The sequence below is a fragment of the Canis aureus genome, chromosome 8 (assembly GCF_053574225.1).
Source record: "Canis aureus isolate CA01 chromosome 8, VMU_Caureus_v.1.0, whole genome shotgun sequence".
NCBI lineage: Eukaryota > Metazoa > Chordata > Mammalia > Carnivora > Canidae > Canis > Canis aureus.
In genome coordinates, this window is record NC_135618.1 from 68,194,534 (window position 1) to 68,211,202 (window position 16,669).

Below are 16,669 nucleotides of genomic sequence, written 5' to 3' on the forward strand. Positions count from 1 at the left end.
GCAGAGACACAGGCAGAGGGAGAAGCAGGCTCCATGCAGGGAGCCTGATGTGGGACTCCATCCTGGGACGCCAGGATCACGTGCTAAGCTGAAGGCAGATGCTTAAGTGCTGAGCCACCCAGGTGCCCCAGACTTGATTTTTTATAGCAGTTTAGGTTCACTGCAAAATCGAGTGAAAGACATAGAGATTTATCTCATATTTCCCCTGCCCCACCTACATACAGCATCCCGAATCAAAATCCCTCATGATGTGGTAATTTTTAAATAATCAATATACCTACAACAACACATTATTACCACCCAAAATCCATAGTTTATATTATAGTTCATCCTTGTTGATGTATATGCTATGGGTTTCGACATATATATATATAATGATGTATATCCACCATTAAAAAAATAGAGTATTCTGTATCCTTTTCCCATATTATTTTCTGGGCATTACCTTGCATCCTGATGTCAGACATCTCAGATTTCTCTTCTGTTTCTCCTGATGAGCCCTGAACCAGCCATTTCTCCAAGAAACTCTGATTCCTTTTAGTTAAAATGGTATTTAGAAACCAAATCTGGGATCTAGGAGTACTCGTTGCTACTAGGGGTTATTTGCTTCTATTTCCTCTCAGTGAGCCAAGTTAACAACATCAAATATATCTACACAGCACTGATCAACACAAATATTTCTTTATCCATAACTCATGATGTAAGTATGCTCTCAGTATTTAAAAGAAAAAAAAAACAGGCTTAATTTATAGTTGTTTCTATGACAGAAATATTTCCATCATGGTTAATTTCAAGCCATCTGTGATTTGACAACAAGCTCACAAAATTGTTGAATATATAACAGTTGATTCTAGAGGAAAAGGATGGGCTTATTCTATCATACCATTTATCTATCTATCTATCTATCTATCTATCTATCTATCTATCCATTTATCCATCTCTACCTACCAATCTATCTCTACTTCTATTCTATCTATCTGTCTATCTATCTAGTTCTACTTTTTTCTCTGATGGAGGAAATATTTTATATTTGCTTGGTCCTGTACAGAAACACTGCACACATGTGATTTTTGAGCACTTACCATGTGGCTAGTGTCACTGAGCTCTGAATCTTATATTATATTTAATATAACTAATTAAAATTTAAATATAAATAGCCGCATCTGGCTACCTTATTGGAGAGTACAACCCTGAACTTTTATTATCATGGGGTTTGTGGTAATGGAGAGCAAGAATTTTTTTATATATATTTTTTATTGGGGTTCTATTTGCCAACATATAATATAACACCCAATGCTCATCCCGTCAAGTGCCAATGTTTATTTTTTTTATTTTTTATTTTTTAATTTATTTTTTATTGGTGTTCAATTTACTAACATACTGAATAACTCCCAGTGCCCGTCACCCATTCACTCCCACCCCCCGCCCTCCTCCCCTTCTACCACCCCTAGTTCGTTTCCCAGAGTTAGCAGTCTTTATGTTCTGTCTCCCTTTCTGATATTTCCCACACATTTCTTCCCCCTTCCCTTATATTCCTTTTCACTATTATTTGTATTCCCCAAATGAATGAGAACATATAATGTTTGTCCTTCACCGACTGGCTTACTTCACTCAGCATAATACCCTCCAGTTCCATCCACTTTGAAGCAAATGGTGGGTATTTGTCATTTCTAATAGCTGAGTAATATTCCGTTGTATACATAAACCACATCTTCTTTATCCATTCATCTTTCGTTGGACACCGAGGCTCCTTCCACAGTTTGCTATTGTGGACATTGCTGCTATAAACATCGGGGTGCAGGTGTCCCGGTGTTTCATTGCATTTGTATCTTTGGGGTAAATCCCCAACAGTGCAATTGCTGGGTCGTAGGGCAGGTATATTTTTAACTGTTTGAGGAACCTCCACACAGATTTCCAGAGTGGCTGCACCAGTTCACATTCCCACCAACAGTGTATGAGGGTTCCCTTTTCTCCGCATCCTCTCCAACATTTGTTGTTTCCTGCCTTGTTAATTTTCCCCATTCTCACTGGTGTGAGGTGGTATCTCATTGTGGTTTTGATTTGAATTTCCCTGATGGCAAGTGATGCAGAGCATTTTCTCATGTGCATGTTGGCCATGTCTATGTCTTCCTCTGTGAGATTTCTGTTCATGTCTTTTGCCCATTTCATGATTGGATTGTTTGTTTCTTTGGTGTTGAGTTTGATAAGTTCTTTATAGATCTTGGAAACTAGCCCTTTCTCTGATATGTCATTTGCAAATATCTTCTCCCATTCTGTAGGTTGTCTTTGAGTTTTTTTTTTTTTTTGTCTTTGAGTTTTGTTGACTGTATCCTTTGCTGTGCAAAAGCTTCTTATCTTGATGAAGTCCCAATAGTTCATTTTTGCTTTTGTTTCTTTTGCCTTCGTGGATGTATCTTGCAAGAAGTTACTGTGGCCGAGTTCAAAAAGGGTGTTGTCTGTGTTCTTCTCTAGGATTTTGATGGAATCTTGTCTCACATTTAGATCTTTCATCCATGTTGAGTTTATCTTTGTGTATGGTGAAAGAGAGTGGTCTAGTTTCATTCTTCTGCATGTGGATGTCCAATTTATAGCAAAAATGTCCACAATAGCCAAACTGTGGAAGGAGCCTCGGTGTCCATTTAAAGATGAATGGAAAATGTGTATATATATATATATATATATATACACACACATACACACACACACAATGGAATATTTCTCAGTCATTAGAAAGGACGAATATCCACCTTTTGCTTCAATGTGGGTGGAACTGGAGGGTATTATGCTGAGTGAAGTAAGTCACTTGAAAGACAAACATTATATGGTTTCACTACCTGGGGAAAGAATAGTGAAAGGGAATAAAGGGGAAAGGAGAGAAAATGAATGGGAAAAATCAGAGAGGGTGACAGAACATGAGAGACTCCTAACTCTGGGAAAAAACAAGGGGTAGTGAAAAGGGAGGAGGGCGGGGGGATGGAGTGACTGGGTGAAAGGCAAGAATTTGATAGTTGAATTTACCCATAGCAGCTTCACGAAAAGTGTGACTAGGAAATCGGAACTTTGTAGACTTTTCTAGCACTTTTTGCATTGTTTTTAGCTGTGAATTATGGGTTTGTAGTGGGTAGGTGCTCTCAGTATCTAAAGGTCCTAACACAGGTTTTGTCAAATAGATTAGGACATGACCATGCTGAGTTTCTGCCAGGAGCAAATCAAAAGATATTCCAATTTATATTCAGAGTGGGGCCATTCACTAAGGAAGGTGAAATTCAGGCCATGATTGCTAATTCCATTCACTGGATTCAATTCGTCTATATTTCATGCTGGTCAGTACCTTGCCTTTGACACATTTTTTTCTTCTGCTTCTTTGGTGGCATTAATTAAGCCAGCTCCATTACTGGTCTTTTTTTTTTTTTTGTATATTTCAGTTTGTATATGTACTATATACATATAGTATAACACCCAGTGCTCATCCCTTCAAGTGCCCTCCTCAGTGCCCATCACCCAGTCACCACATCCCCCCACCTGCATGAACAGATGAATGAATAAAGAAGATGTGGTATATATATACCACATCTGTGTTGTAGTTTCTGTACATATTGGAGATCATGCACTTGCGAAGTTGTGTGCCAGGTCTTCTACTAGCTGAGACCTCTGAAAGGTATAATCCATGTTTCTCAAGCTAGGTTGTTCACACAAATCACCACATCTCATGAAAGCTCAGACTTTGATTCGATAGTTCTAGGGTGAGGTTTGAGATTCTGCATTTCTTTTTTTTTATTTTTATTTTTTTTTTTGAGATTCTGCATTTCTAATAAACTCCCAGATGCTGCAGATGCTGATGGTCCATGGATCACTCTTTGAGCAACAAGAATTTATCAGTAGCCTAATATTGTTCTCTTCACTTTCCACAAATATGTTTGGATGAAAGATCATTCATTTTTTCCGACAATTAAGTCTTAGTATCACAAACTCTCTAAATAAATTTAAGTTCTCTTTTAGCTAGAAGAATATAAATTTTCTTGGGGGAGAATGGTATCCCATGTTACTTACGACTGAAGTACTTTTAGGATCCTCCAAAGGTCATGCTGATAACACCATGTACGTTAGACAGAAATGCCATCTCCTGAAATTACCTATCTGTGTTGGTGCGGAGGGTGGCACTAGCAGGAGCAGATGGCCAAGAATAGTATAGACCATAGGAAGAACCAGATCAAGATAACTTCTGGCTTTTCTGGCTCTGTAAGATAGACATCAGAGGGCAAACCACTCTGAGTTTGATTCTGAATTGCTTTTACATTTTCCCCAAGGGAATTGGGAGTTTCAAATGGACTTCTCGTTATCTAAAGTGTGGTTTTTTACATTCACCTGTTATAGCTAATATGTGTGTCTTTTCCTTTTAGCTCTATCTGATTTGGAGCTGGTGGCCCAATCTATTGTCTTTATTTTTGCTGGCTATGAGACCACTAGCAGTTGTCTTTCCTTTCTTATGTATGAATTGGCCACTCACCGTGATGTCCAGCAGAAACTGCAGGAGGAGATTGATGCGACTTTCCCCAATAAGGTGAGTGGGTCATACCTGAAGAAGGGAGTCAGTGTAGGCTTGGTTATGTCTCAGTAATAGATTAGCCCTCAAACCTAGGTAGGTTTTCATAAAAAGGCTTACTCCTATTTCCACATTTGCGTGTCAGATATGGGCCTTAGCAGAAGATGGGATTGAGTCTCTGCTCCAGACAGTTATTGGTGATACCAGGTAAAGAGGCTCCATTTTCTTATTACCTGCATTATCTAGAACCTGGGGACTTATTGTTTGCTGGGTAACAAGGAGCTATGTGTTGCTCACTTGATTTTCAAATGTTTGGCCCTGAACTGACATTTGTCTCATCAGTTCATACCCCATTTGCAAAATGGTTTCCTGTAAATTCATGTGAGCTAGGAAATATGGGGATCTGCATGGATCCTGGATGAGCAGTGAGTTTCTCTACCACATACCCTATGAAGTATCAACTGTATTATCTCCATTTAACAAGTCAGGAAACTGAGCTACAATCTGTGTAAAATGTTGGCTCTTAAATATAACACCAAGTGATAGACACATAATTTCCCTCATTGTTTTCAGATCTCTGCGCAACCTGGAGTTCCCTGTTTATGAAGACACCTGACCTCTGGGTCTGGAGTGACCTATATGGCAAACAGTGAAACTCCAAAGTGACAACTAGGAGACTGTTCCAGCAACAGAGGGTGGGGTTGAGAGTAGGGTTCTGATCCCCTTATTACTTTTCCTAAAACTGAAATTTATGTCCAGAATTGGTAGCATCCAATTGTAGCCTTCTCTTGCCCTATTTGGTTTGAGACGAACTAGTGTCTCCCCAAATTATACTTTTTCAATATAATGTTCCTCTCCAAATATTGTATATATAATTGAAAAGCTAGTAAGCAGAATATTTCATATGGAGTATTCTTTTTAAGATTATTTATTTATTTATTCATGAGATACACTGAGAGAGAGAGAAAGAGAGAAGCAGAGGGAGAAGTAGGCTCCATGCAGAGAGCCTGACTTGGGACTTGATCCCGGGTCTCCAGGATCACGCCCTGGGTCAAAGGCAGGTGCTAAACCGCTGAGCCACCCAGGCTGCCCCAACAGAATATTTCTACTAGAAGAGTTTATGTAGAAGAGGGGATATTTTCTGTTGCATGTTCGCCTTTCATGGTGCAGATATGTGGCCCCTGTTTTGAAAGGAATCAGTCACTTCAACATATTCCACTTAAATTAAGGGTCATAGGGAAAGTGAAATAAGACAAAAATAGAGAGGGAGACAAACCATAAGAGAGTCTTAAGTATAGGAAACAAACTGAGTGTTGCTAGAAGTGATGGGTTGAGGGGATGAAGTAACCAGGTGGTGGACATAAGGAGCACTAAATGTAATGAACACTGGGTATTATAAGCAACTGAGGAATCACTAAATTTTATCCCTGAAACTAATATACACTATATGTTAATTGAATGAATTTAAACAAAAAACTTTAAAAAGATCAAGCGTCACACTCTATTAGTCACTTTTGTTCATATGAGGAAGAAAAACCACTATCTGGAAATGGGAAGGGTTTCAGGCCCTGTGTAGGGGATTGTCACAGTGGTCTCCCCTAGTCATTACTATTGCTCACAGCTATTTCTCACAGCTATTGCTCACATGTCAGTGGGCCATTGAGTAGATCAAAGGACATGGTAGACATTCAAATGTCTATAAATACCCTCATCAAAATAAATGATTCTTAGGTGTTCCTAACACTTCAGTAGTAGTACACAGAGTGCTTTGAGCATTGATCCAAATCTCCATTTATCTAAATCTGTTTCTTCCTTCCAGGCAGCACCCACTTATGAGGCCCTTGTACAGATGGAGTATCTGGACATGGTATTGAATGAAACTCTCCGATTATACTCAGTCGCTGGTAGACTTGAGAGGGTCTGTAAGAAAGATGTGGAAATCAGTGGTGTGTTCATTCCCAAAGGGACAGTGGTGATGGTGCCAACCTTTATTCTTCATCGAGACCAGAATCTCTGGCCAGAGCCTGAGGAATTCCGACCTGAAAGGTACAGGGAACCCTGCAAAGGGGAACCCACCCTCATATTGGAGGATATTCTGTATTTTCTTAGTATAGATGACAATCGTGTGGTGGTACAATGATTTATTTGTACATTTTTTTAATTTTTAGAAGTACTTTTCTTGTTACAAAATGAACATTATTGCCCAAATTTTACAAACTCTAGTTGAGAATAAAGAAAATTAACATCATCACCATTCACAATATATCAGGATTATTAATTATGTGATGTATGTCCTTGTGGATATTTTTCTATGCATATATAGAAGCTTAAAAGTTAAGATGGCATTATATATTTTTGGCATTCTGTGTTTGTAACCTTGCGCCACTATGTCTGCTAGGTATAGTGTGAGGACAGAGGCTGTGGTGCTGAGAGTTCACATCCCTGGCAGGAGGAGCAGCAGCCTGAGGACAGAGTGTGCTGGAGACCTGATAGGTCCTGTGCTGTCTGTGGTTGCAGTTCTAAGCATCTCCTATCTCTCTAGTATCCGGGATTTATCCAAAGTGAGGTTATCTGTTCTCTAGCCATTTGGACATCCTCCTTGGAGGGGTCTTGAGCTTTCTCTTCTGGGAATTCAGAGCAGAGTCTGGCTTTGAGTAAGCCTGAATTCTGCAAAAGTCCATGTTTTCCTGTTTATTGTATTGGTGGGCAAAATTTGGATGAGTTTTTAGAGACCTAGATGTTTAGCCCTGACTCAAAGTCCCCGTTGGCAGAGCCCTTGTCTGGTTGCATGGTGTCCCTAGTGCTAGCAATGCATCTACACATAGTACTTGCTGAAAGAACTTATAATTGACCAAGTCATCTGTTTTCTGGACCAGGAGACCTGATGACTCCCACAAGCTCAGCTGTTCAATCTTCTGTAGCTTCTTGAACAGAAACCAGAGACCACTCCTGGTACTTCTTCATGATTCATTCAGCCATGAGAGGAAGTACTTATTATCTATGTGTGTTAGGGACTGTGCCAGGCAGTGAATCCATGTATTAAAAATGCCAATTATGGATAAGTTTTTAAAAAATATTTTATTTATTTGAGAGAGAGAAGCAAATGAGCATGAGCAGGGTGAGGGGCTAAGGGAGCGGGAGAAGCAGACTCCCTTCTCAGCAGGAAGTCCAACATAGGACTTGATCTGAGGACTCTGAGATCACTATCTGAGCCAAAATCAGACTCTTAACCAACTGAGCCATCCAGTTGCCCCTATTATGGACAATTTTTTTTTCTGTGAAAATTTTTTATTTACTCCAGTCTCAACTCCTTGATGTGTGACAACTAAACAGACAGACAACACAGAACTTTATTACTTTCAATGCTTTACATTACTTGGAAAATAAGTCACCTACTGCTTTGACATTAGCAACGTGACATGATACTCAAACAGCAATAATTGCATGTAAGGCTAGCCTAAAGAAGGGAGGAATGGGACAAAAGTCAATTGACTGACTGGTGTGTAGAATAGGATTTCATTTGTTTCAGGAGGATAGGGAAGCATTTATGAACAATTTTTGACACAGGTACAAATATATTCTATAGACACAAGTGTGTGAAATATTTTTAATGAATCTATATGTGCCCACCACCTGCCAAACAACCACTAACCCATATCAACTGCCCCATCCACACACCATTATAATACCTAGACTGTTTTCCATATTACTTTTTTTTAAAAAGATTTTTTATTTATTTATTCATGAGAGACACACACAGAGAGAGACAGAGAGATAGAGAGAGAGAGAGAGAGGCAGAGACACAGGCAGAGGGAGAAGTAGGCTCCATGCAGGGAGCCCGACATGGGACTTGATCCCGGGTCTCCAGGGTCACAGCCTGGGCTGAAGGCAGCACCAAACTTCTGAGCCACCCAGGCTGCCCTGATTTCCATATAACTCGAAGGCATATCATCTGTAAACATTCCAGTATGTTCTTCATGATATAAGGAGTTTATTTTTTTTGATATAAGTAGTTTAAATAATACCTCACTAAATGCCATTATCATTTCCCCAAATTTACATATTTCCTTAATATAAGTATTAAAGAAAGAATTTTGAATAAACTGTAAGTCTAACCCTCAAGGAATTTATAGTCTCTTAGAACAGATAGACAAGCCTCAGTGGTTATAGTGAGTATACATAGACCTGAGTATGATTATAGTGCAGTAGCATCATGTGCCAAATTAACTCATCTGAAAATCTGTTCTGTGTAAGTGGTTGGGAGTGGTCCTAGCAAAGAGTGTAGGGATGTGAAGGGAAAAATAACAAGGTAAATCATAGGAGGCATTTCTCTACTTCCTTTTTCTATGACCATGTGACCAACGTAAGTGAGAATGGAGGCGCAAACCTACCTTTCCTTCAGTAAGACTCATTTCCTGCTTGCCTTTCAAAGTGTGGACATCTCACCACCCTCAATATAATTCTAGTGTCTAAGATAAGTCTTTTCAATGGCATTCATCTCATGTCCTCAGCAAGACTGAATGCTTCATAGAGCAAGGAGTATCCAATGACCTGTAGTTTACAATTGTCACAGCAGAATAAGCATAGCAGGATTAAAGGAACCAGCCTATCAAATTTCCAATATACTCCTGGTTGAGAACCCCAAACAGGTACCTCTTGTGGTTTTTATGATTAACCAACTTGTTTTCCACTTCCATTGTGGAACCAGGTTCAGTAGGAAGAACAAGGACAGCATAAATCCTTATACATACCTGCCTTTTGGAACTGGACCCCGAAACTGCATTGGAATGAGGTTTGCAATCATGAACATGAAACTTGCCCTTGTCAGGGTCCTGCAGAACTTCTCCTTCAAATCTTGTAAAGAAACACAGGTCAGAGAGATAACTTTCTGCATAAACAGTGTTTTATTCTTGCTTTTTTTAAACTAAGAGATGTGGATAGATGTATGTATGTGTATATTTGGAAATGGGCTCATTTATCCCTAATAATTCCTTCTATCACCAGAGAATCTATTTAGAGTTATTGTGACTTTTAAGGGTCCTTCAGCTCTTGGGTGCCACATCTATGGTTTATGATCACCCAACTAAAAGGGTCATCTGTCAGCGCATTTTGCATGACATGATTATGTGCAGACCTTTGATCTTAAGCAATGTTTTAAATTTCTTTCAAGTCCGCTGAAAGAAAGGGAACATGTTATGCATAATCATGATATGCAGTGATAACCATGACATGCCTTTTGAAAGATGCTATTCTCCATCACAATTTACAGATGCTCTGGTGACTAAGGTTCTCAAATCCTTGCTGTACATTGAAATCAGTGGGTTCATTAAAAATACTGATGCCCAGATCATCTCAGATATTCTAACATAATTCACCCAGAGTGTGGCTTTTTTTTTAATTGGAGTTCATTTGCCAACATATAGCATATCACCCAGGGCTCATCCCGTCAAGTGCCCCCCTGAGTGTGGCTTTAAATGTGCCCCCTTTGATTCTCACGTGCAAGCAAGGTTGAGAATCACTGGTGTGAAGCATGTCTGGCAGATATGAAGGAGGCCTGCAGTCCAGGCCATCCTGGCTACTTGGCTCCATCTTCTGTAGACTGGCTCCAGTCAGGCTGTGTTCCCTTTCCATCCCAGTCTGTCATCATGAATGGATGTTTCCATGGGAGAGAATACAGGATGGTTAGCATTGTAGATGTCCAGACAATAAAATGTGTAATAAACACTCAGGATGACCTTGCAAGTTTCAACATATACAAAATAAACTGTCACTTTTCAAAATTGTTTGCCGTAATGGCTGAAAATCTCTTAAATTTTAAACACTTATCCTTTTTACTTAAAATTTAGATAAAAAAAGAACACAAACCATCAAGGGTCTCCAGCCTGGTACAGAGTAGGTGCTCAAAAGATATATTTGTTGAATGAGTGATGGATGAATGCTTATATGCTCCTGTCTTGACACCTTACAGAATAATTTCAACATATGAGAGATATATGAATCTAAAAGTAGTATTTATATATTTGTAATGCATTTTTGTCCTTCATATATCTTGCCTGCTTTGCTTCTGTTGTTAGCAGGATTTTCATTGATTGTTTCTCATATACTTGTTTAACTGTTGCAGATCTCCCTGAGAATAAATACTCGAGGGATTATTCAACCTGAAAAACCCGTTGTTCTCAAGGTTGAGCCAAGAGATGGGAGTGTAAGTGGAGCCTGACTTTCCTAAGGACTTCCCCTTTGTTCTTTAAGAAGCTGGATCCCAGAATACCAGAGACCTCAATTTTCTTTATGAGTAAAACCCAAAAATGAAGATGGGCTTCACGTACAGCCTGTGATGGATGACTGGGAATTCCATACATTCATTTAGCTTTCTCCGGTGTCTATGTCAAGCATTATATATTGTGTAAAGAAGTGACTAATTAAGTGTCAGACATGTAGACTCAGCCTATCCGGTTCACACAGACTACCCCCTGTTTGTACCATCTACTCTCCCGAGAACTGATCAAGAATAAAAATTTCTCAACAATTTTGTCAACGAACTTTAATAGAAACAAGGATTATTATTATTATTATCTTAAAGATTTTATTTATTTATTCATGAGAGACACAGAAAGAGAGAGAGGCAGAGATACGGGCAGAGGGAGAAACAGGCTCCACGCAGGGAGCCCAACGTGGGACTCGATCCCAGGTCTCCAGCATCACACCCTGGGCTGAAGGTGGCGCTAAACCGCTGAGCCACCCAGGCTGCCCAGAAACAAGAATTATTGTGGTGACTGTAGTAATGATGTTTATATAAAATGTCTTATTTTGAACATTTTACATTAAATATCACTCTGAGTGAGTCAATCAACATCTCTTTACAAATGTATTAACTAGTGGCTTCATGCACATTAAGGGGGAATACACAGAACCGATGAGTGAGAGCCAGTGACTGAATATTTTGAACATCACAGTCACTGAGTGGATGGGGCTTGTTCAGAACTCCAACGTGATATGTTAGATAGATGAGTTAATCTACTGTGACTTTGCCCATTGCTCAGAAATTTTTCTTTTTAAAGAATTTATTTATTTATTTATTTATTTATTTATTTATTTATTTATTCATGAGAGACACAGGAAGAGAGGCAGAGACACATGCAGAGGGAGGAGAAGCAGGCTCCATGCAAGGAGCCTGATGTGGGACTCGATCCCAGGAATCCAGGATCATGCCCTGAGTCGAAGGCAGATGCTCAACCACTGAGCCACCCAGATGTCCCCATTGTTCAGAAAGTTTATTCATAGTTTAATTCTACAGGTTTTGGAGCACATTGTTGTGCCCAAGATTATGTTCTGAGAAACCACCAAGGAGCTGACACCGATGCAAGTACACAAGGGTTTATTTACAAGCTCGAGCTTGGGTCCAAGTATACTCCACACAGCAGAGCAGGGGCTTGGACCCCGAAGTGGGTTACAGCTGGGTTTTTTATGGGTTGGTCTAGGGGATTTTCAGAAGGGGTGGAGGAATTTTTTCCATTCCAATATGGGGGACAGGGTGGGAGAGTTTCTTAAGATCTGATATGGGATTGATTCTCTGCCAAGGGCATTTTGAGCTCTGTTGTCTTTCTGATATGGGATTTCCTGCCGAGGGCATTCTGCAGTTTTTCCTGTAAAGTTCAGCTCTTATTCACAGGGGCCTAAAATGGCTGTACTTGTGCTAATGCTAAACTTGAGGCGAAATGGCCTTAATTTACTCAGCCTCCACAACATGTTTTTTTATAATACTCAATTGAGGCACTTAGTATTATATTGTTAGTTTTGAGTTAACATTTTCATCTCTCTACCCTGTGTTCTGGTAGGTGGGAAACATGCTTTGTCTTTATATTCCAGCCTCAGCTGGGGAGGTGGGCGAGGCGGGGGTTTGGGGTGACTGGGTGACGGGTTCTGAGGAGAGCACTTGGCGGGATGAGCACTGGGTATTATACTATATGTTGGAAAAATCAAACTCCAATTAAAAATCTACCAAAAAATAGATTCCAAAAAAGAAAAAATAAAGTTATATTAATGGTGAAAAAAACAAAACAAAAAGGAACAGGAGGATGTGGTGGCACATCACCCAACAGGATGTGATGAGAAGAACATTGCATCACCTCTGGGATATTCTTGCCAACAAGAGAAACCTGAAAGTGTGGAGGCTGAGAAAATTAAGGCCATTCCACCCTAAGTTCAGCATTAGCACAAGTACAGCCATCTCAGGCCCCTGTGAATAAGAGCTGAACTTTACCTTACTTCAGTTAAGCCCCATATTAGAATCAGAACAGAGCTCAAGCCAGTGGCAGAAAGTCTCATATCAGAATGAGAACAGAGCTTAATGCCCTTGAAACCCCCATATCAGAATGTAAACAGAACTTGAGAATGTAAACCACCCCTTCTGGAGGTCCCCTAGACCAGCCCATAAAACTAAGCTGGAACCCACCTCGGGGTCCAAGTCCCTGCTCCGCTGTGTCAGGTATACTTGGACCCAAGCTCGAGCTTGTAAATAAACCCTCTTGTGTTTGCATTGGTGTCGGCTCCTTGGTGGTTTCTCGGACACGTAATCTTGGGCACAACAAAAGTAGTTCCCAAAAAGATCAGACAAACCCAAGCTGAGGAATATCTACTCCTAATCTGTAACTGGTGTGTAATCTTCTACAAAGTAAAGGTCCTGAAAGCAAAAAAAAAGAAAAAAACAAGCCCGAACAGATTCACTTTCCACCAACCCCACCTCATAGCAATCATAACTAATGACATTTTCACCTGTCCCAGGAAGGTGAACTTTTAAGAGTCCTCCTGAAACTTCCTGATGGGCAGTAGTCAGTCATCTATAGGATAGAAACCCTGTAGGTCCACCCCCCAGAAAGAAGGGATCCTGACCTTAATCCTTTCTTTTCCTTCTATACACTTCTTGCCCCACCCTCCTTCCTATAAAACCTTGCATTTTGTACACCTCCTGGGAGTATCTGTCTACTTGCCAGGTAGGATGTGCCAATTCATGAATCACTTAATAAGGCCGATTAGATCTTCAACTTGTCTTGCTGGATTTTTTTTTAAACAAAAGCCAGAGATAGACTAAGGAAGTGTTCCAGATTGAAGTAAAGAGACAACAGAGGGGGACATGTACCTCAGTCTGTAAGCAGGGTTCTTCTGTAATAAGGACATTGTGGGACAGTTGGGGAAATTGAGAGCTCTGATGGTTACATGGCAGTAATGTGTTAGCCTCCCTTTCCTGACATTGATGGAGAATCTCTTTGGAGGAATTGCAGGGGATTATGAAATATCAGGTTGGTATTTTACTCTGAGATGGGTCAGGAACAAAGTTCCTGGAACAGACTCTTCTGGAATATTGTGATTTTTTTTGGGAGAAGTAGGTCACAAAAGCAACTTGGGCCTACGTTGCTCAGCCCCATAGTCTGACTTGTATTGTTACATACAATGAGGCAGTACCACACAGTGATGAGAGATGGGGAGCTCTGAGGCTGGAGTTCCTAGAGTTTGAATCCTAGCTCAGTTCTAGACATTTCAGTGGCTTGGGTAAATGAGGAAAAGGTGCCCCCTTTGCATAGTTTGGCCTGCAGGACTTGGGCTGCTTTTCAGCACCTTTATGCCCCTTAGTTGAATGCCACTGTGCACATACTAGCTTGGGCTTTGTCATTTTCCAGGTTGGGTCCCTAAAAGCAGAGCCAGAGTTGGGGATTCTGAAGCAAATGGTATCCTGAGACAGTGCTCTCAGGAGAAAGGATTGAGGCGAGCTGAGTAGAGCGGGACAACAAGCTGAGCAAAGCTGTGGTCAGGGGAGCCTGATCTCATGGGGAGCTTTGGAGGCAGAAATGTATTACAGAATCAATATCACTTTGAGGCAGGGGCTGTCATTTTGTACCCCATCAGTGACTGCATTCCCACCCACCAACTCCTAGGTGAAGTGGATTCAATTTGGCCAAGGGTGATTCTCCAAAGAGTAAAGCAGCTATGAGCTAAGAGTGAATACTTCCAGAAGCTTGGGGATGAGTGTGCTGCCCAGTGACAGGAGTCTAGTACCTTGCTCCTCTATAGACACTTACACATGGGACCATGAACTAATTAACACCTTCCTGCCTCGGTACTCAGTGCCTCAGATTGTGTAAAATAGGGGAATAATGGCAGTGACTATCTGATATGACGATGAAAGTAGATGGTGTGTGTGGGAGGTATTTAAGACACACAAGCCATGGAGCATGCAGTGAGCACGTAATCAATGTCCCCTATTACTTTCATAACTGTATTATCCTCAGTCCTCAGGGGCCATGTTGTTCTGGACATTTGGGCTCCAACCTAGTCAAGTCCAGCTTCAATCTGCCATTTGAGAAAGTAATTGCATACATCTCTCCCAGAGGTTTAACTTAGAAAGTACTGATGTCTTGGCTGATGTTCTTCAGGAAATTTCAAAGAACAATATAAATCACCATTCCTTTTTTTAATATATATATTTCTTATTGGAGTTCGATTTACCAACATATAGTATAACACCCAGTGCTCATTCTGTCAAGTGCCCCCCTCAGTGTCTGTCACCCAGTCACCCTACCTGCCCGCTTCCCCTTCCATCACCCCTTGTTCGTTTCCCAGAGGTAGGAGTCTCTCAGTTAGGATGTTCTGTCATCCTCTCTGATTTTTCCCATTCATTTTCTCTCCTTTCCTCTATAATCCCTTTCACTATTTTTTATATACTCCGTATGAGTGAAACCATATGTTTGTCCTTCTCCGATTGACTTACTTCACTCAGCATAATACTCTCCAGTTCCATTCTTGAAATGTCTTTGTCAATAGAGAATAACGTGTATCACTGATATGGAATGAGGAGTTTTCAGCAGGGGCCACCCTCAACCATTCCACACAGACCCACCAGGAAGAGCTGGATTTGACCTTGCAGGGATTTGTCCTTGTTGTACTTTACTATCCCAGCTGCAGGAAGAAGGGCTCTCCTTGTCACCACAACCCTCCACCCTTTCTCCTCACAAGAGCTCTGCAAATGAGAAGCTGCCACACTTCTAACTCTGGGGTTACTCCAATGAACTCCAGTTTATAACAGCCTTCCCAGCTTTCCTTTTTCTCCTGAAAAAAAAAAAAAAAGCATACCTGCCTTTTGATCTTCAGATTTGGCTATGGTTTTGCTGCAGCTTGTTTGTCCTGGATTGCAATTCTCATTTATTCTTAAATAACTCCCTTTTGGCTGGTTTAAAACTGGTTTTCAGTTGTATAGTTCACAGTCATCACAACTAGATATGGGCAGTGTTGGAGGCAGAAATGCACTGCAGTGATTGGAGGGAAACACTCCTACCGTGTTCATGTGGGCTCTCTCGGCCCTCTCTTAGAATTGCTTTTCTGGTGACAGAGTTCTGCCCAGTGTATCTGGCCATGTTCAGGCTGTGCAGCGCTCAGGATGCATGAAAAGCTAGCATGAGAGCTGCTTCAATTTTTGGGGGTCAAAGATAAGCAGGGCCAGGGAAATGTCAAGTCAAAATTAGCTAATTCAGGGTTTTCCCTTCTCTCCTGTTACAAGCCTGCTTCTGCAGAGTAGGTGACCGTTCATTGGGCTGGAAGTTCACATCCATGTGTAAACTTCCATATTCACTTCTGTAGGCCAAGAATTTTCCTCACCATAGAATCTTGTTTGAAGATGCAAACCGTTTTTATAAGTGTGGTAGTGGAAGTCTCATGTCATTATATAGGATTCTGTCTATCATCTATTTACCTGCCTCTATCTCTTTATCATCTATCCATATTTACCTACTACTTATCTGTCTTTTCTATCTCTCTATCTCTTTGTTGTATGTATCTTGAAACACAGAAATTTCTGAGGAGCCACAGGTTTCCTGGCCCAGTTGTTCAAGTGTCTCCAACTGAGACTTGTGAAGAGAGTCTTCAGGATGACCTCAGCCCTAATCTGTCTGCAAACACATGAGACTCCAAACAAGGGCTGACCAGCTGAGTCCAGTCCATTCCAGATTCATGGGTAAAATAAAAGATTGCCCAATCCTTTGGGGTGGTTGTTATGCCACATTAAATCATTTGAATATCCCTCTTTCACTTCGGGAGAATCAGATTTATAGGACCCAGAAGAGAGGTGCCAATTGTGGG

General features: G+C 40.7%; 1 protein-coding gene across 1 annotated transcript in view; it reads left to right on the forward strand.

Annotated features, from left to right (window-relative positions):
- LOC144319561 (cytochrome P450 3A12-like) overlaps positions 1–11,082 on the forward strand; it is a 35,043-nt gene extending 23,961 nt beyond the window's left edge. Inside the window, exons 10-13 of the mRNA XM_077907821.1 lie at positions 4,401–4,561; positions 6,363–6,589; positions 9,252–9,414; positions 10,665–11,082. Coding sequence (XP_077763947.1) covers positions 4,401–4,561; positions 6,363–6,589; positions 9,252–9,414; positions 10,665–10,760 — 647 coding nt within the window. The 3' untranslated portion in view covers positions 10,761–11,082. The remainder of the gene's footprint in view (positions 1–4,400; positions 4,562–6,362; positions 6,590–9,251; positions 9,415–10,664) is intronic.
- Positions 11,083–16,669: the final 5,587 nt, after the last annotated feature.